The sequence below is a fragment of the Balaenoptera borealis genome, assembly GCF_965194805.1.
Source record: "Balaenoptera borealis genome assembly, chromosome: 1".
Classification (NCBI taxonomy): domain Eukaryota; kingdom Metazoa; phylum Chordata; class Mammalia; order Artiodactyla; family Balaenopteridae; genus Balaenoptera; species Balaenoptera borealis.
The window spans coordinates 90949900-90971686 of NC_138860.1; the positions used below are offsets into that span (position 1 = coordinate 90949900).

Sequence of the window (21787 nt, forward strand, 5' to 3'; positions counted from 1 at the left end):
ATAATTATTTCAGTTCTTGTTCTTCAGAGTTTGTGTGTGTCCATATAGGCTGTAGAAGCAAAATTTTAACTCTGTAATTCAAATATGGACAGATATGGGTTAAAGTTTGAGCCTGTCAAACCTTTAAGAAGGTGCACAGGAAAAAAAAGAACCTTAGGAAAAGGATAAATTATCCTTTAGCGTTTCTCAATGAGAAGATGCATTTCTGCCACCACCCCTCACCTCCCTGCCCCACATGATTCAGATATATCTCCCATATTCCTCTAAATAAGAAGCATTAAATATTAGTGGACATTCAAGTCATATTCATTGCAGGATTACTTTACGTATTTCCCCTATATAAAATATTGCTTGATATATGTAAGCGTTAGTAAAAGCCATTGCTACACAACAGAAGTGTGTGTGTGTGTATGTGTGTGTGTCCTACTCCTAAACCACTGTGCCAACATTTTGTCCATCTCTCAACTGCAGCAGGACCCTCCTGCACAGAGAGTTTCACTAGCAGCTGTGTTTCCAATTTTGGACCCAGGTAGTCAGAGAAAAGCAGCATCAATAAATGCTTCATCTGTTCCTGCTCTGTATTCATAACTGCCTTGTTTCCATTAATATTCTCTTATTGTTAAACTCCATAAGGACCATCTATGTCTGAATGACAAATGACACATAAGTGTCCTCACCTTAGTTCGTCTTTATCACATTATTCCTAGATTATCGCAGTGGTCTCCAAGACCCACCAATTTGCAGATTATAATCAGATCCTTTTGTTTTGTTACTCCCCACTAAAAAGTCTTCAGTAGTTCCTTCCCCTTTCAAAAACCTTTAGTAGTCCCATAACGGATTCTTAAAGTTAGGGAGCTTTGGTGGGTAGGAGATGGTGAAGAAAAAGAAGATCTGAGGGGCTTTTTAGACAGGCAAAGGACTTTTAATCCCCACGTGCCAAATAAGAAACACTTATATAGTAACTGAGAAAACTAAGTATGTGTGTGTTATTCCTGAAGCACTGAGTAAAGTATTCATGCCTTGATCTGGCATGTAAGGCCATCTACATAATGGCTCCAAACTTCTCTCTCTGGAGTTGCCCCTGTGAAACCTTTTTACATAAATTGGTCTATATACTGCCCTAAAACATATCTTGCACATTCTTGTCTGAGCAATTTACTAACACTACTTACCTCACCTAGAATGTCCTCATTCTATCTAGATTGCAAGTTTAAGCTAAACAATTTGAATATGAATATGCATCATAATTAGTACTATTTATCATAATTAGTATGTCTTAGAGAATAAAACACCTCCACTCCCAGTGATAAGCTATACTTTCATGAAAACTCTAATGATTTCTCTTCCTCCCAGGTACTGATGACAATCGAATTCTCTGAAAGGCTAGCACTTTATGAGTAAACAATTTGCTTACTTTACTTACTAACCATTAAAAATTCCTCATTTCAAATACACACACACACACACACACACACACACACACACACACGTGTGTATATATATGGAGAGAGAAAGAGAGAGAGTGTGTTGGGGGTTTTTTGTCTTTCAATGTAGGAAATTTTTAACAATTCACTAGTCCTTCTTATGGTGCCACTAAGGAATTACTCTGAACACAAGCTGAAGTGAATGGGGGTTAATCTACCCAGGCTGTGAATCTGGGCAATTTCACAATGATTTTATTTTTCCCCCAGAGGTTAAGCATTAATAGGCAAGTATAGAAATTTTATAATCATAGTGAAAAACTGCCATTTAAATGACTCCTTTAGTTATTCAGTAAGAATAATGAGTGAATACTAGGAGGAAAATAGTTCTAACAGAGAACTAAACTGGATTTTAAGGTTTACTTCTACTGCTTAAGAAACAAACTAACAGTTTTTCCATCAAAACAATGAAAGCAGCCCTCTAGTTACTGAACATGAGGTAACATGGATGAGGATACAATGGCACTGCAGGAGGCTTAAGTGAACACTCTTGCACATAAAATGAAATATTGGCTTATTTACCAGCGCTGCTTCCCAGCCCCATTCCCTATATCTTGGGTCGTGAGTGAATCGCCACAGGTACCAATAGGTTTCAATTACTTCTGGACGTAGGATGTAATACTTTTCAGCCTGCCGAACTGCCACAGCCTCTACTGCACCATCAAACTTGAATGATTCAGGACCTAGCTTTAATGCTGTAACATGACAAAAGAAATAAATGAACACAATAAACCATTTGTGTTTGTTTGCCAGAGTTTTTTCCTCCCCCTGAAAGAATGCAGCATGAAGTAAAGTTGTTTTGTTGTTTGTCTTATTTTTATTGTTGCTGTTTTGCAAAATCAGTGATTTTAAAAGATCCGCATTTGATTTTCTTATATAAATATTCCTATTATTCTGACGTGAAATATTTCTCATAAATAATGTACATCAACATACTGCTATATCTAACTAAACTGACAAAAGTCTAGTAATCCTTTGGAAACAAATGCCAAGCGAGACATAAACACATCACATATTCTGTCTTGGTCCAAAATCAAATGAGACAGGTAATGGTATTGTGCACAATTATTTTTTAAAAAGTCAAGACAATTTAAAAGTTCTTTTAATATGACACATACATATAAGAAAACATTTTAGAGCTCAGATTTTGAATTAGATTTAGTTAGTCCCTAACCTTTTAAAGCATACCACAGTAAGAAACAATACATTTTTAAAACTTAAACCAGTTTTAAAAATCATCTCTCTTTGCCTATAGCTTCTGTATATACAGCTAGGAAGAGGTTCAAAACGCCAACCACTAAGAATTTCATCAGTAAATTGCCTACTTATCAGTTTGAATAAACACCTGAAACTAGCACAATATTGTATATCAACTATAGTTAAATAAAAATAAAAAATTTTTAAAAACATGGCCATAACACATAGATTTCAACATTACATAATGCTCCTTAAATAATATGACTTCCATTCAGGCTGGAATACAGCACTACATGAAAGGCTTTTTAAGAACCTCTTTCTAATCACACCCAGCACCCTAAACCTGGCAATATAAAACCATCCTCCACTGGGGTGCTGGAGTCACACACAATTACTGCTCTCAGCTGCCATCTTTCTTTCTTTTTACTAGTTTGTACCAGTGGCAAATAGTTTCAAAGTCTCTCGCCTCTTTCAAGAAATGCTGGATACTTTTATATTTTCTCAGAAAAGGGAGTGCAAGAACTATACCATAAACAAAATCATGCCATAGTTGTTGGCATGACATGTGTTGCAGCAGCCAAATTTTAGCATTACAAGGGTGACGCCATAAACTTCAAATAATCACAATTTAAAGGAGGTGAAAATAAAGTATTTCGTACCACTCCCCACCCCCAAGAAAAAACACAAAACCAAAAACATTATAGTGATGGTAGACAGCTCTATTAAAAGCAAGGCGTGTGATCCAGAAGAGTTAATACCCACAGTTTGTTTACTGCTAAGTCTTGGAGAACTAAAGCAGAACTTAAGCAGGGGTTTTTTAACCTGAGGATCATGAACTCTATGGTAGGCTTTGGAAGAGGGAGATTAATGGTGTGCCAAAGAAGCCTCTGAAATTACATGCTAAACTTTAAGTGTGCTTACACAGCTCTGACCACCTCCTCAATGGGATTTGAGGTTAGGACTAACTAAGAAATTATCAATGTTTGGTAAGAAAACTTCTACTCAGCTTATTGACAAGGTCTGGCATACAATCAAATATTATCTGTCATTTAATAAATGTTTTAAAAATAATAAAAGTCAAACATCGTAAGCACTGAGATGATGGTAATCCAATAAATAGTAAGCTAAGTCATTTTGTCTGGATTTCTTGTTTTTCTTTTCTCAAAGACTATGAGTGTTAATTGATCATACAGAGTTTTCAAATGTTACTCCTAAAGCTAACTTTAAATTATATAACTTCTGTAATTATAATGATATTATCACCTGAATTGAAGTAGAAATTGGCTGCATGGAACTAATATTTTAGACTTCTTACTAAAAATTTTATTTCACTGATCAGTCATTCATAACTTCACAAATGAAACATACCAGAAAGATAACATATTTATTCTGTGAGGAGCTGGTGAGTAAAAAACATACAAGCCTCATATATACATACCACATCCATTATTTTTGTCAAATCATTGCCTTCATGTTTCTGAGGGCATTATTTCTTAGGTGCTCTTTTGTCTATGCAATGCGGTAAAAATATAATTTCATAACATTCTACCTTGCACTTAATTTCTACTCCCTGTCTTAAATTTCCCACTTACATTTGATATATCATTTCTAAAAGGAAAATAACTAATCCAACAAGTAAAAATTGAGTCAAAATCATACATAATTTATTGTCTAGGTAAAAAGAACTCTAGAGGATGCAAAAATCATATAATGTAGGTAAAGAAAAGAGACATGCACAGAGAAAAAAACTGAAGTAAAATATCAAATGTGATAAAAGTCAGTTGTAAGAAAATAAAAGATAATTTTAAAGAAGGCACAGATTAGTTTGTAAAGTCATGGGAAAAGAAAAATTCATGAGTCCTCCAAGATAGGTAGAATCTGTAGAGATGGAAAAATAAGTACACTTAAGTCAACAAAAGAAATTCAACAAAAGCTAAAAAGCATGAGGAATATTCTGGGACAGGCAATCTGAATACAGTTTGAACGGGCTAATAGTAAGGGAAGAACTTTTAAACTATTTTCCTGTATCCTTCCCTCCTATTAACTTCTCTTAAGGAAAAAATAGTTGTAGAAACTCTTAAAATATGTCCATTACTCCACGTTCAATGGATGTTTTGTCCATTCGACATGTTATATGTATCTAAACAGATTAAATTTCCCCCCAAAATGTGATAGCACATAGTCTAAGAAAGGTGTTATGCAATTTCAATATGAAATAAATTAAGTTATATAATAGTCATTATTTTAATGATGTTCAGCAATTTTTTTTTTTTTAATCTAGAAACCCAGATCAAGAAGGTACTATATTTTGGAAGTCTAAGATCTGGTTTGGCATTAATTTTGCATTTTACCTCAGAATAAACTAAAACAATGTATCAATCTAGCTTCCCATGTAGATATAATAATGTTTAACTACCACGAAGTTACTGCTCAGTCTCTTGAAAAGATTCAGCAACATCTCCTACAAACCCAGCTAAGTATTAAGCAGCAGGCCATGTTTATCAGTAAGTGGAATATATGAAGAATACCAGATTTTGAAATAATGTTAATTATAATTCCAACAAACTGAAGTGAAATCCCAAGGCAGTAATTATTGTATGAATTTAGCCCAAATAACTGCTAAGAAGTGAATATATTTTTAAACAAGGTAGCCAACGATTATAGCACAGCTATAAGAAAATACAGCAGAAGATGTAATGGTGGGAAGTAAGCAAAACTAGAATTGTACTTCTTAATTAAAGGATCTAAGTTGAGATTAAAGATAAGTAAAAACAGTGAAAGATGTGAAAATACAGGATACAAATCAAATAGTAATCTTTTGGGGCATACCATGGCAAAGAGGGTCACAGGTTCATTGACTGGCAATGTGAAAATGATGTCAGAACAAGCATGACAGCAACAACCATAGACTGCATTTTTAAATTTTTCATTTGTACTCACAACATTCTGAGGAAGACAGCGTAGGTATTATTACCCCAATTTTTGCAGATGGAGCAACTGAGGCTTTAGGAAGGCTAAATGATTTGCCTAAAGCTCATAGATAATAAATAGTGAAACATGGGATTTCTGCATCCTAGTTCACATGTTCTTTTCATAATATCAGTGTTTCATATCATCAGCATTATGAAATGTGAAAGTCAGAAATATAGGGAATCCATTCATAACTCTGGTATTCTATGAATTTCTCAAAGGTAGGGAAGATATCTTGTTCACACTTCAAGCTGTAAGAATCCAGCATAACGCCTGGCACATAATATGTGCTCCATGTTTAATGGAATGAATGATTAATATAATAACCATAATATACCATATTTTAATATGTCTGTTGCATGAAATGCTACTATTTTAGATCTTTACTTGATTTGTGGTCAAAATCTGCATAACAACAAGTCTTATTATCATGGGTCCTAGTACAAACACTTAATATCCATTCTGGTCCTCAATGTTTTACTAATTTCAGCTTTACTTTAAGTATATATTTGATATTCTATATCAACAACATGACAATATATTTTAACTTCTATTTGTAACTCAGATAACAGACTTTAGATGTATTATATACTAACTTAAACGACCACAAAATAACATCTGCTTCAATGTCCCTTTGACTTAGTTATATTTTGTCACGAAATGGAATCCTTGATTCAGTTACTGAGAGAACTGAAGGGTCAATTTCACCACAAATTCAATTCTTTATTATATAAAAATAACTTGACAGATTTATGAACTAGGATAAATTTTAAGCCAACCATATTTGTTTCATGGTACCTAATGATAAATTAACCCTAAAACATAAATTCAGTTATTTAACTAAAGCAAGAATTCAACTTCTGAAATCACAATCAGAAATTCCTAGTTTTTAGTTTTTCAGGGAACTCATTTTCCATTATTTCATATAGAAACATACATTTTTGGTACTTCCCTGGTGGAGCAGTAGTTAAGAATCCGCCTGCCAATGCAGGGGACACAGGTTCAAGCCCTGGTCCGGGAAGATCCCACATGCCACAGAGCAACTAAGCCCCTGTGCCACAACTACTGAAGCCTGCGCGCCTAAAGCCCGTGCTCTGCTACAAGAGAAGCCACCACAATGAGAAGCCCACACACCGCAACGTAGGGTAGCCCCCGCTCGCCACAACTAGAGAAAGCCCAAGCCCAGCAACGAAGACCCAACGCAGTCAAAAATAAATAAATAAAATAACAATAATAATAATAATTTTTAAAAAATACAGTTTTAAAGCCAGAGAAAAACTTGGAAGACCTAGTCCAGTGTTTCTCAACCCTATTCTCCAGGCTTTTATTTAAACCTAATTGCCTTCTCCTTCCATGAAATATTATTAACAAATATATACTGTTTATCTATCTATGACTATATGTGTGTGTGTGTGTGTGTGTGTGTGTATATATGCTTTATATTTAAAGATATTTTTTGCCCCCAGGAACCAATTTTTGTCACCTGTAGAACTGAGAATTGTCTCATTTTTTTAGGTAAGGACACTGAAGCCCAGAAATATCACATATTTGCCTAAAGCAACATAAGAGGTTCGTTTTAAAGGCACAAACAACTTCAAATTATTGGTAAACTGACCAAGAGACAAACTACTGGTTATCTAGATACCAATTATACACTCAATATAACTAATAACTTTATAGGCAAGGCATGTAACCTAAATCAACTCTGTATTCTTTTAAGCAACTGATTTTACAGAAGCTGAAATAAATGGATGAAATGGATTCTTCTGTAGTAAAATAAACAACGTTAGCCCATACATCCCTAAAAGCCCTACCTATTGTCTTTAAAACAACTTCTTCAAAATCTTTATTAACAAAAACAGAATTCAGAATAATAATTTTAAAAAAGATGCAGGAACATAATTTTCAGAATTAAAATTCAAGTTTTTAAGAAAATGATTTACTGTGTTAGAATAAATTATTTTGAAGTGAAAACTGCCTATATATTTCCCTTCTAATTCCTGGGCATATTTTTATCTTAGAAGTTATTTTACACTAAGTAATTAGCATTATTAATATTCTTACCAGTTCTGTCATATGACTCATGACATGTACGTGCAATTTCCGCTCCTAGCTCTAAATAATGTCCAGCTTGATCCATTCTGGAACCATCTGCTCCTAGTACAAACATTCCCCCAGCAAAGCAGGCCAAATGCCCCATCTTCTTTTCCAAGTGCCCATTCTTCCATTCTCCAATAAAGGTAAGACCTCCACGAGACTTCCTAATAAGATGTTTTTCTATAGCCTATAAGAAAGAGTAGATGTTCAAAATTTTAGAGGAAAAGTGTTAGTATTCAAACTTACTACATCCTTCTCACACAAAACCTTGGTAATATGAAATTCTACAAAGCTGTAACTTTCCCAAACTGGAAGACTTAATTTACAATAATTAAGTTTGGGAGTGAGCAATCAAGTTACACATAATCTTGAACAAATATCCAAATCACAACTATAATGAGACAAGGTGGGAGAGAGGAGACTGGCCTCAAGATTACCTTTCAACACAACACTACGCATATTACAGGTTTTTTCTTCTTGCTCTAAATGAAATTCATAATAATCAGTCAATTGAGGTCAGGATGACAAGTTATAACCCAGAGGCTCTACCAGTTTATTTTCTATTTCATACAACAAAAAATGAATAGGAAGAAAACACCCAAGTTAATCAGAAAAATGTGATTTCGATAATCAGTTAAAATGGTTTCTTTTTCATGTAACTATACATTTTGTCAAAGTGTTTTTTAAAGGCATATTAGGTGAGATACATTATATGTTATAAAACTTAGAAAAACAGTTGAAAGTTCAAACTTAACTCCTTAGTCCCTTACTTCACAGACTTAGGCATTTGTTTTGGATGCTGTGCCAGGGTTAAGAGAGGCCATGGGACAATGTCAATTTTACTTCTTCTGAAATGTCAACTTTCCTTAAAGCAGTGGGAACAGAAAGATAAATATTTTACATTAAACCTGAATATAACACGAAGTAGAGTCCAACAATCACATTTCATTTTACAAATGAAAAAGTTTAAGAGCTTTGTTCCTTTGGACCGTGTTCTTAGACTTTGCTGAGAGGGGCTAAAGAATAATTCTCTACCTTTAGAGGTACTTCTTTGTAAAAGTATAAGGAATTGCATTAATTCAGTTCTCTTTGGTAGAAATTATCATACATAATTAAATACTATACTTTTCTGACAATAAAACGTAGTAAGACAACTCACATTTTTATTGTGGGTTGTTTTCTGACAAGCTCAATAACAATCAGCTTTTGAAAAATTTATTCTATATTCTTTATCACAATAATGTTTGTTCTACAGAAACACAAGGACTATGCCTTTATTCATCATCTTACACTCCACAAACCCTATAAGTGTAGTATGCATTCAACAATTGTTCAATTAATAAGTCATTTTATAAATAAATGGTACTCTTTGATAATTGTATTTGACCTATTAGAGGAAGAAGGGGTAGCTGATAAGCAAAATAATAAGGGACTACCATTGGATTATAAATGTTTATTGTTGTTTTATTTTAACCATAGTACTATGAAGCACAAATGAAAACAACAGTTTTTTGAGTAAAGGGACAATGTTTTTCATCTTTGTGGACCTCCCGGCATCTAACATGTGGGTAAACTTTTTACCAACAATTCACTTACAGACCCCTGAAATTTCTTGTATGGCTCCCTTCTCTCAGCAAAGTTAAGGCAAATGTCTAAGAGTTCAACTTACATAAAAATTTTTGAATGGCAGTTAAGAGTAATATTATTGCTCTTCTATTAAAAAGTGTTAAACAAATCCTCATAAATAGTGGCATTAATTTCTTGCTCCAAAAGGACCTTTAAAAAGGTATAATTTTTCTTTATTATTTTAAATAAAGATTAAATATAAAATCCATAACTACATAATTTTTAAAAAGAAAGCTAAGATGTAGGAAGCAGGAATATGGGTAGCCATAAGTGTAGAGGAAGGTAAGATGAAGATGGAATAATTTAAATATATTAGTTCAGAAAGACAAATTTAAAAAATGACTTATCTCAAACTAGAATGGATCTTAAAATTCATAATCATTCCTATCTCTTCTGTGCATACCACATGTCATTTATTTTACAATTTGTATATACTCTGTCTCCTAACAGAATTAACAGTCATCGAAGATGATTAACATTGCAAAAACTGCATACATGTCTCAAAATGAAAGTTAGCCAACTGGTTATTTAAACACACTTAGTAGGTGCTCATTTTAGACTTAAGAACTAATAAAAACAGGACACAGAAAACAAATATAGAAAGCTCTTTAGGACACATAACATATAGCAGATGATTCATGGAAAATAATTTTAATTTATGAGATTAACTTTCAAAACAGGTATCATGCTTTTCAAAGTATATATGATTTAAAAAGCAATGACAGTACAGATGAACCGGTTTGCAAGGCAGAAATAGAGACACAGATGTAGAGAACAAACATATGGACACCAAGGGGAGAAAGTGGGGGGGTGGGGGTGGAATGAATTGGGAGATTGGGATTGATATATATACACTAATATGTATAAAATAGATAACTAATAAAAATAAATAAATAAATTTTTAAAAAAGCAATGACAAATATCATGTTCTTTTTCCTTTAGGAAACATTATGCAAAATAAGAGAAAATGGTTTTAGATTCAAAATATTACAAGAAAGCAGCAAACTATGAAGAAAAAATGATTACATGGTAATGACATGTCACACTTTCTCAAAAATAAAAATAGTAAATACAGTCATTCATTTATCAAATACTTACTGAATACCTATTGTTTCAGGTCATGCTAGACAATAATAAACAAATTAGTCTGTCTTCAAGGAACCCACAGACTAGTGGGAATGACTAAGGGTGGCTATTTTCAACATTGCAATTCTAAAATTATTACATTCTTCCTAGATAATGACTTTTCTGGCATCATAAAAATTTCTAGGTTTAAAGTTTAATAACAGAATAAAATTCTCCAACTTTTCAAAATATAGGTCTTCATAAAGAATTTTAGAAGTCACATATTAAAGTGGAGATTCCTGATTACACATCAATTTAGTTCAATTTCTTAGTCAACACACTCCTTCAAGAAACATTTATTGAATGCCTACAATGGGCGAAGCACTATAATGCCACATATTAGTTCAACTCCTGTGCATTTTTATAAACAACTATAGGGATTAGTTCCTCAAAAAGTAAGGATATAAATGGGTAGTAAGATCCTCGGTTTAACTTAAAGACAAAACAACTGTAACTTTGAGTATGGGTCATTGACTAGAGTCAGAAATGGTGTTACATACAAGATACACAATTTTTAAAAGTGATTAAATTATTAAAGGGATAGGGGTTTATACTAGATCAGAAAGCAAATAATTTACAAAGTGATTAAATCACTTTTCTATTTCACAGTTTCCACTTGGAGGTATCACATATAAGTGTTTTCAAGAATGAAACTTGTTCCAATTTTAAACTTTTACACTGTGATACGGGGTTACATAAATATAAAACAGTACAGAATAGTGGTTAAGAGCATAGGCTTTGGATCTAGACTCGAGTTCCAGGCTCCATCACTAACTAAGCTATGCGACCTTTAGCAAGTTACTTAACCTCTCTGCACCTTAAGGTCCTCATGTGTAAAATGGTAGAGAAGATTAAATGATTTCACATATGTAAAAGGGGTCAGAACACTTCCTGGCACATAAAAAAGTACTATAAAAGTGTTTTGTCCTTATTATTTACCCATAAGGCTCTCAATATGTAGGTTTAATGGGTCATTTCAAAAAAGAAATGTTTATGGAAAAGTATGTGAAGTTATTAGCTTTTCCAGTCTCTGTAGAAAATAGCTACAAGTAATTAAGATAAATTTTCATACATAAATATGTTACACTAAATTCTTCAACAATTTCTTTAAAGTGCCACAATAAAGAAAAACTTAATATATGACTATTTTATTAAAATACTAACAAACTCTAAGGAATGTATATAATATGTACAGATGCTCATCAATTTCTATCAAATACATTATATATTCGATATGTTAAGTAGGTAAATGTTCTGATAATAATTACCTCAATAGCGTCATCATACATTTTTCTGGCCTCATGATCTGTTTTATCTGACATCAACCATGCTTTTAGTAAGTACTCATAAAAACTGTCTCCTAGCCCGCCAACTGATGTATGATCTGCAACAAAAGAGAAAAGAGAAGGATGGAGGTGGAAGAAAGAGAAGACAGAGGATAAAAAATAATGTTTTTTAATTACAATGACTATATTAAGACCAATAATTTAAACATTATAGTGACAGCCGTATTTCCAACATACTTCAAATTCAGTCCAGTAAGAGTATACCATAATCACTCTCTTCAAATATGTATCCAATTTTCTAGGATATCTTTTTCTCCTGGATGTGGTATTTCACATATTTAGTAGTCTTTTTCATGTATTGGTGATTATGTGGAAGAACACTATTGATGGGAGTGTAAAATAGTACATCCACTTTGGAAAACAACTTGGCAGTTTCTTAAAAAGATAAATATACACACCTACCATATGATACAAACATTCCATTCTTGGATATTTACTCATGAGAAAGAAGAACACATGTCCACTCGAAGGCTTGTGTGTGAATGTTCAAAGCACTTTATTTGTAACAGCCCCAAAAGTGAAAATAACCCAGATGTCCATCAACAGGTGAATGGATAAACAAATTGTGGTATTCCACAAAGTGGAATAGTACTCGGAACTACAGATATACACAACATGGATGAATCTCAAAATAATAATGCTGAGTGAAAGAAGCCAGACAAAAATAAAAAGTACATATAAAGGATTGCATGTATATAAAGTTGTAGAAAATACAAACCTATCTGTAATGATAGAAAGCATATCAGTGGTTGCTCAAGGAAGGAGTGAGAAAGGGAGTGAGGAAAATATCATAAAGGGGTATGACAAAATCTTTTAGGGTGATATGTTCATTATTTTGATTGTGGTGATGGTTTTCATAAGTATATACTTATTTTAAAGCTTATCAAATTGTATACTTTATTATGTATAGCTTATGTCAATTTTACCTTAATAAAACTGGTTTTACAAAAGCAAGTAAACAAAATAAAAAGGATATTTGGAATCAGCCCAAACCTATCAGTAACATCAACAAATTAAATTAAACTCATCTTGTTTTTTTTTTAAAGAAAGTGGTTTCTTCCTTCCTTCCTTCCTTCCTTCCTTCCTTCCTTCCTTCCTTCCTTCCTTCCTTCCTTTCTTTCTTTCTTTATGGCTGTGTTGAGTCTTCATTTCTGTGCGAGGGCTTCCTCTAGTTGTGGCAAGTGGGGGCCACTCTTCATCGCGGTGTGCGGGCCTCTCACCATCGTGGCCTCTCTTGTTGCGGAGCACAGGCTCCAGACGCGCAGGCTCAGTAGTTGTGGCTCACGGGCTTAGTTGCTCCGCGGCATGTGGGATCCTCCCAGACCAGGGCTCGAACCCGTGTCCCCTGCACCGGCAGGCAGACCCTCAACCACTGCACCACCAGGGAAGCCCTAAACTCATCTTTTAAAATAAACTGAGACTGTCACACAGGAATTTTTTAAAGTTTTATTTTATTAATCTACATAAATACTTTTTACTAAAGACATACCTAAACTAAAACTGCCCAGGAAATTGAAAATAAAGAAACAGTCAAAAGAGAGATGAGGATGGATAGGAGGTTTATACAGAAGACTTAAGGAGAGTAAAGAATAAGAAAGTAAACTGATCAAAGTTAGAGTTGGGAGGGGTACTGGTGATCCAGTTAGAATTGGAAATTATAAATTTATAGTGACTTTATCCTGTATTACTGATGATTTTCATCAGCAATGCTCAGCTGACTCTAGATGAATGCGAAAGGTACATGGCTACATTGATACAAGTATTGGGATTTGTAGGACAGGTAACACAGAAGACTAAACGTACTCGCGTATTCTCACACTATTTTGGATCCTATGCAGTCTAGGCTGGTTAGGAAAGGAAGCAACAGGTGATCCTCTTGTCCAACCATTCAGGATCCTTGCTCCAGTGTTCACCTATTGCACGCAACCAGTAAAACATCAGCCCACCTGTCAGTCTACTCTACTATTATCCCCAAATTCACAATTTTCACCACCAATGAGAACCTCAGCATTGTTTGTCGACTTTTCTATGACCCCTTGATTAGTGCTCTTTCCCATTCCCTAAAGCAGATTTTTTTTTTTAACATCTTTATTGGAGTAAAATTGCTTTACAATGGTGTGCTAGTTTCTGCTTTATAACAAAGTGAATCAGTTATACATATACATATGTCCCCATATCTCTTCCCTCTTGCATCTCCCTCCCTCCCACCCCTCTAGGTGGTCACAAAGCACAGAGCTGATCTCCCTGTGCTATGCGGTTGCTTCCCACTAGCTATCTATTTTACATTTGGTAGTGTATATATGTCCATGCCACTCTCTCACTTTGTCACAGCTTACCCTTCCCCCTCCCCATATCCTCAAGTCCATTCTCTAATAGGTCTGTGTCTTTATTCCCGTCTTGCCACCAGGTTCTTCATGAGCTTTTTTTTTTCCCCCCCTTAGATTCCATATATATGTGTTAGCATACTGTATTTGTTTTTCTCTTTCTGACTTAACTTCACTCTGTATGACAGACTCTAACTCCATCCACCTCACTACAAATAACTCCATTTCGTTTCTTTTTATGGCTGAGTAATATTCCGTTGTATATATGTGCCACATCTTCTTTATCCATTCATCCGATGATGGACATTTAGGTTGCTTCCATGTCCTGACTATTGTAAATAGAGCTGCAATGAACATTTAGTTACATGACTCTTTTTGAATTATGGTTTTCTCAGGGTATATGCCCAGTAGTGGGACTGCTGGGTCGTATGGTAGTTCTATTTTTAGCCTAAAGCAGATTTTTGAAATCTCTTCTTCAAAAGACCTCTACAGCTCTACCTTCTTCCTTACTCTCAGCAGACAACCAAGCCTTCAAATTCACATAAAAAATACAGATCATTCACCCCAAAAATGTATCATTCAACTTTCTATACCCCCATCATCTATCAATTTATCTATTCCCTTTGCCTGTTAAAGAGGAAGAAATGTTCCTTCCCTACTCTATACACTCCATCTAGCTCTGGACACTAACCACTTCCGCTTCCTTTCCAGGAATCCCCCTCTTGGTTCATCAACTTCTACCCTTCAACTGAAACTACCTCTTATTATTAACATCTTAAAATAATCTAATTTTTCTTGACTCTACCACACTCTTTTGGTTTGGTATCTATCAGGTGTTTACTGAAAGAATGGAGAAAGAGAAATCATGGATGATGTCTAGATTTCTTGCTGGGGCAAATGAGTGAACAGTGGTGCTCTTCACTGAAACTGGGAATACTAGAGGGAGAAATGGCTTAAAGTGGAAGGAGTGTGAATCTTGGGCATGCTGAATTTGAGGGACTAGCTGCATAGCTAAATGGATATAACAAACATGTGGAAATCCAGAGACAGATAAGTTGGGGGTATAACTTTGGGAGTTATAAAATTGGGATTTATAAAAATGTATTTGAGCCATAATGGAGTTTACTCAAGAGAGAATGTATGAAGTGATCAAAGGACACAAATGGTACTTAGGAGCAAGACACTTGTAAAAGTCATTAAAATAACATGTAGGGCATTTTTAAATTTTGCACTTTGGTCTCAAACATACATTTCTGGATATGTTGTAGATCTAAGGATTAATAAATGAGCAGGCAAAGAAAATATAAAGAAGAAAACATAAAATTAAAGTAGGTGAAATAACGAGAAAAAGATGAAAAAGCAAAAGTCTTTGGCATCACGGTTTAGGGGAAATGATTTTTAGATATGTTAATTATTGCTAGGGATTACAGATTTAGTTACAGGTTACTTAGGTTATAGGATGTAGTCTCAGTCCTGCCTGACAGGCTCTCTCTAGCTCTTCTAGACTCTTGTTCCAGTGGAAGTTTATATGCTTAATAAATAAATACACAGCAGAAGCCTGCAATCCTTGGTTAACTACGGAATTTATCACCCAGCAGTCTGACTTTCTTATTTGAACCACTGAACCATGCCTGCCTAGATGTCAAATCTGATGAACCATGTCACTCCAAGGTCCTTTTGAAATTCAGAAATTGATAACACTTTATAAAGTATTACTAAATACCAATGGTTCATATTATCTGTCTTAGCATGTCATGAAGTTAATGGCAGGTTTCTAAGAAGTTAATTCTTGAAGTGTTCTTACAAGAAATTCTAGAATAAAAATTAATATTTGTATCATGTGTTATAGTTTATGAAGCATTTTCAAATATATTTATTATCTCATAAATATGATCCACACAACTGTCTTATTAAAATAAGTACAATTAGAACAGATGAAGAAACAAAGGCATGAGGTTAAATAACTTATCTAAATTATTAAGCAGGAAAGCCTGGATTAGTCTTCTAACTCCAAATATTACACCCATTCTTGCTTTTTTTTCACAGTTTTTACATCAGTAGTATAAAATTTAGTGTATCAGTAATGATGAATGTTGTATATTTTCTTCACTTAAGTCATTAAACGGCATAGGCTAAGTACTGCACTTAGAAAAGTAGTGAAAAAATAAAGTAAAAAAGAAAAAAGATATTAATGATGTGCCTTTAAATCTAGGTTGCTTACTATATTCTTTTATATCTGTTGCCAAGTAGTTTTCCTGAAGGTAATTACCATAACTATTCTCTGTGATTGCTGTGTGCATGTCACAGACCTTATCATTACTCTAATTATAATACAGTTAGCCAAAGCTGAATTGTTAAATTTCAGTTCAATTCACTGTTTGTTTTGCAGACTATTTATAGTTATGACAGATGTATACTGCTCAAAGATAATAATGGAATTTGATACACTTTTCAGAAGCTGATACGAAATATACAAAAACACTAAAAGGAACAAATTGGACAATTTAAAAGGACTGCAGCTGCTAAAGGGATATCAGGATAGCTCCCCTAGAGTTTTAAAGACCTCTTGTCAAAACAACCAGTGAATAGCTCTTTTTATAACAGTCTCAAAATTAATAAATGCTGAGAGTGAACATACTCTAAAGAAGTCATCTGGATTTGTTTTGTGGGAAAAAACAAGTATGAATGAAAGAATTGTTTTTTACTACAATTTTTTATTGTGGTAAAATATATACATATAACATGAACATTACTATTTTTACCATTTTTTAAGTGTACTATTCAGTGGCATTAATTACATTTATAATGTGGTACAAACATTGTCATTATTTCCAAAACTTTTTCATCACCCCAAATAGAAACTCTGTACCTATTAAACAATAACTCTCCATTCTCCTCCCACCCAAGCCCCTGGTAACCTCCAATCCACTTTCTGTCTCTGTAAATTTGACTACTCTAGATATCTGATGTAACTGGAATTATACAATATTTGTCCTTTTGCAACTGGCGTTTTTCATTTTAGCATAATATTGTCAAGGTTCATCGATGTTGTAGCATGTATCAGAACTTTATTCCTTTTTATAGCTAAATAATATTCCATTGTATGTATATACCACATTTTGTTTATCCATCTGTTGGACACTTTGGTTGTTTCTACGTTTGGGTATTGCAAATAATGTTGTTGTGAACACTGGCATACAAGTATCTGTGTGAGTCCTTGCTTTCAAACCTTTTGGGTAGATACCTAGGAGTTGAACTGCTGGATCATATGGAATTCTATGTTCAACTTATTGTGAAACCACCAAACTATTTTTCACAGTGGCTACACCATATTACATTCCCACTAGTGGTGTGAGAGGGTTCCAATTTCTCCACACATCCTCACCAACACTCATTATCTGTCCTTTTGATTACAGTCATCCTGGTAGGTGTGAAGTGACATCTCATTATGCTTTTAATTGCATTCCCCTAATAACTAATGATGTTGAGCATTTTTTTCATGTGTTTATTTTCCATTTGAATATTTTCTTTGGAGAAATAACTATTTCAAGTCCTTTACCCATTTTTTAATTCAGTGTTTGTCTTTTTGCTGTTGAGTTTTAGAAGGTCTTTATATATTCTGGATATTAAGCCCTTATCAGATATATGATTTGCAAATATTAACTCTCATTTATTTGCAAATAAACTCTCATTCTGTGGGCTGTCTTTCAATTTCATGACAATATCCTTTGATACACAAAAGTTCTAATTTTAATGAAATCCAATTTATCTATTTTTTCTATTGTTGCCTATGCTTTTGAAGAAGTCACTCCCAAATCCAAGGTCATGAAGATTTGTCCCTCTTCTAAGAGTTTTATAGTTTTGGTCCTTAAATTTAGGGTCTTGGGTGCATTGTGAGTTAAGTTTTGTATCTGATAAAGGTAAGGGCCCAACTTCATTCTTTTTCATGTGGCTATCTAGTTTTCACAACACCATATGATGAAGAGAAAGAGTTATAACTTTAATAATTAAGATGCCATCAGTGAGATACTGCTGGTCATTTCAAAGGCTGGCAATTCTCAAACACTGATTTATTTTTTCCAGTATTCTAAGATTTTGGTGTGGAAAATAGCATCTTCTTATTTAAAAATGTTTTTAATCTTACTTCAAAAGTAATACATGTCCATTATCAAATTTAGATTAATAGAGGTAAACAAAAGAAGAAAACAAAAACAAACATTCAGTAAAAACCCACAGGTAACACCTTGGTTTCTATCCTTGTGGTATGTTTTCTCTCTTTTTCTCAATATCTTTCTAGATATTTCATATTTATCTATGTCAAGTATTCTATAACATAACTTTTAATGACTATATTGTATATTAGATCTGGAGGGATTATAATTTAACCAAATCTCTTTCATAGGATGTTTAAAAACTGCACTGTCCAATGTGGTAGGCTCTAGTCACAAATAGCTAATTAAATTTAAATTAATTAAAAGTAAATAAGATTTAAAATGCAGTTCCACAACCATACTAACATTTCCAGTGCTCAATAACCACATGCTAATAACCACTACTATATTAGATAGGACAGAAACAGAACATTTTCATCATCATAGAAAGTTCCATTGGACTTTCTATGGAGTGCTTTAGAATGTTTCCAAATTATCCCTATTATAAATAACTCCAAAATTGTAAATTACCTCTCTCTATATACATATATATGTGCTGTGTGTGTGTATCTATATTTATATCTATCTATCTCTCTCTCTCTCTCTCTATATATATATATATCTGAAAATTTCTTTGGAATAAATGCTTAGAAATGAGTCACTAGTTCAAAGGTCATACAAATTTTAATACTTTTTGAAGCACTGGATACAGGGATGTGTCCATTTCCTTTACAGATTTGATAAAGAACAGTGTCTTCTGTTTAAAAGCTTCATTGATTTGATTAGGGACTTGGTGAAGTGGGAAGACAGAGGGACAAAGGTCTCTGATGACCAGTCTATGGAGATGCCACAAATATGGTACTACAGATGGCAGTCTTTTGTACATTCTAGTAAAGTAGCAACAGTCTGTACAGAAAGAGTGTATTGTTACACTACGTTGTCTCCATGTATCATCCTCATTAGCGCCACTTTTAGGATTAAATATGAACATCTGTATACTGTCCATTTGTGTTTTGTTTTTTTCATGAACTAACAGAAAACATTTATTATTTATTGTTTTTAAAAAATCAATTCCTTCAAAGATCAATTCTAAAACTCTAATAAGAAAATCACCCCTCCCCAAACAAAACACTGTCTCCTGAGACAGAGGAAATCACTTTTACCACAGTCTCACCTAACAATTGGTACATGCCTCTACTATCAATACAACACCTATCACATTATATTTCAACTACTTCTAAGTGTGTCTGCCTACCCTGCCTGCTAGCCTGAGAGCTGCCTGAATTCAGACCAAGTCCTATATATTCTTTCCCTATCTCCAGTCTCATTCAAGAGCCTGGTAAATAACAGACACTGATACCTTCTTTTAAAATGAATGACCAGACATGGCCTGTCCAAGAGCAATCACCCCATTTTCTAGTCATTTAACACGCTCAACTGTTCTTCATATTCCGTTACTACATACTTATATCAAGCAATGCTCTTATTTACATGAAGACATAGTTTACAAATAAGGGCTTAAAAGTACAACCCTTCGCAAATGCCACACTATATTTTAGCAAAGTACTTACACATACACAAAATAAAACACTCCTGTGAGAGAGGAAATTCATGTTTCCATTTTACAAGTAGAAAACCTGAAGCTACAAGAGATTAGAAACTTGCCAAAGGTAACAGCACTAGCAGATCACAGGGTTATATATTAACTGAGGCTTCTAACACTACATGTAGTATATTTATCAACACATCAAGCACAAGTTTCAATCTTTCAACAAAGCATCAGTTATAACAGATATACTTACACTGACCCCAGCGACCTGTTCGTGGATTCAAATAATTTGGATAAAGACCATTTGGACGATCCATTTTCTGAAGTAGTTTCCGAATGTGCATGACCTAAGCAAAATAAAATTAAGAATGCAATTAATGAAAACAAAATCATTAAGATTTTATATTAATCTGGGCTTTGTTTTTCTCCTCACTCGGAGCCTACACTGCCATCCCACCCCCCAATCGTGTGTGTGTGTGTGTGTGTGTGTGTGTGTGTGTGTGTGTGTGTGTGTGAGATGGTAAGGAAAGGCATCTAATGACTCATTATTTTTATAAGATGAAATATGAGCATTATTTAAAAGTCAAGAAATAAAAATACAAAGAAAAGAGCACAGACGGAAACCAATTTAAATTCCAACATTCTACTATCCAGAAATAGCAATCAGAAACATCGGTGATAAACATCATTCCAGACATATTCAATGTGTACATAACTAAACATAAGAACAGAAATAATTTCATAGAAATATAATCATAATAGGACATTTGTAATAAAAAAGTATGAAACCACTCTGAAGTTAATAGATGAAAAAGTAAATAAAGTAAAACTAAACTGCTGAACTTTAAATATTGATCCCATAATAGATATCCCTATATTTCTAAAATTCCTAAACTTCCAATTCCTGAAAGATATCCTGAAGTTAAGGGGGGAAAAAATCATGAAACATATTAAGAAGCTAGAGACTTTCCCAGGGACTTTGTTTTGATTCATCTCTAGATTGGATGATGGATTTTTTTAAGTGCTTAAAAAAAAAAAAGCACAAAGGTATTCCATTTCTTGTATTCTTATTTGAGAATGTTATCTTCTCATCTGAAGGATAACTTAATTGGTATAAATGACTTGGGGAAACATTTTCTTTTTCACAGGACCTTATATATACTTCACTGTTTTCTGGACTTGAGCATTATAACAATCCTTTTAACACAAAGTTCCCAATCATCTTTCACTCAGCTGGATTCTGTCATCATGCAGTTTTAGGAATGGGCTCAGGGATGCTTATTACCTGTGTTCTTTCATGTTTGAGACCAACTCTATGTACAACAACCTCAATCTGAATAATTCCATGAACCAGGTTTAGTCAGTTCAGGATGATGTTGTTATGAAAGATGAAAAAATTAGCGTTCTTTTGTCTCCTGAAAATTATGCATACATTGAATCCTCTCTGCTTCTCTTCTACATCTATTATTTCCTTTCTAAATCTTTTTATCTATCTTTTCATTTCCATATGTTTACTAGCCTGTCTCAATTTTGTCTTCTAAGTCTCTTAGTATATTTTGAACGCTTTCTTTGTATTGCTTCCATTTTGCCCTTCATTTTGACGATAACTTAATTTCTTCTTATACTTTATTAATGACATCACATCTTATATTCTTGTTTCACAGAGATGAGAGCTTCATTATCTTCTCTCTCATGGTGATGTTTGGTCCAGGTCTTCAGTTGCTATTTTCTGATAAGCATTTTTTGGCCATCATTTATTTTTCACATTTTTTCCTTCTTTTTTTTTTCTGGTAATATTTTTGTATAAATTCTATACATGTTCTTTTTTGATGACTTACTCATTACTATTTTTCTTGAACCAGCAATTCACATGAGTTTTGACATAAAAGGATAAGTAGAGTCCAAATGTGAATGTGCTTTT

At 33.7% G+C, this 21787-nt stretch overlaps 1 protein-coding gene across 4 annotated transcripts in view; it reads right to left on the bottom strand.

Annotated features, from left to right (window-relative positions):
* The window catches only part of MAN1A2 (mannosidase alpha class 1A member 2), a 172907-nt gene that overhangs the window by 38086 nt on the left and 113034 nt on the right, over window positions 1–21787 (bottom strand). For all 4 annotated transcript variants that reach the window (XM_082369254.1, XM_082369255.1, XM_082369253.1 and 1 more), the window contains 4 exons: window positions 20120–20213; window positions 11765–11880; window positions 7713–7932; window positions 2004–2176 (listed from right to left, as the gene is read on the bottom strand). In XM_082369254.1, coding sequence (XP_082225380.1) covers window positions 2004–2176; window positions 7713–7932; window positions 11765–11880; window positions 20120–20213 — 603 coding nt within the window. The remainder of the gene's footprint in view (window positions 1–2003; window positions 2177–7712; window positions 7933–11764; window positions 11881–20119; window positions 20214–21787) is intronic.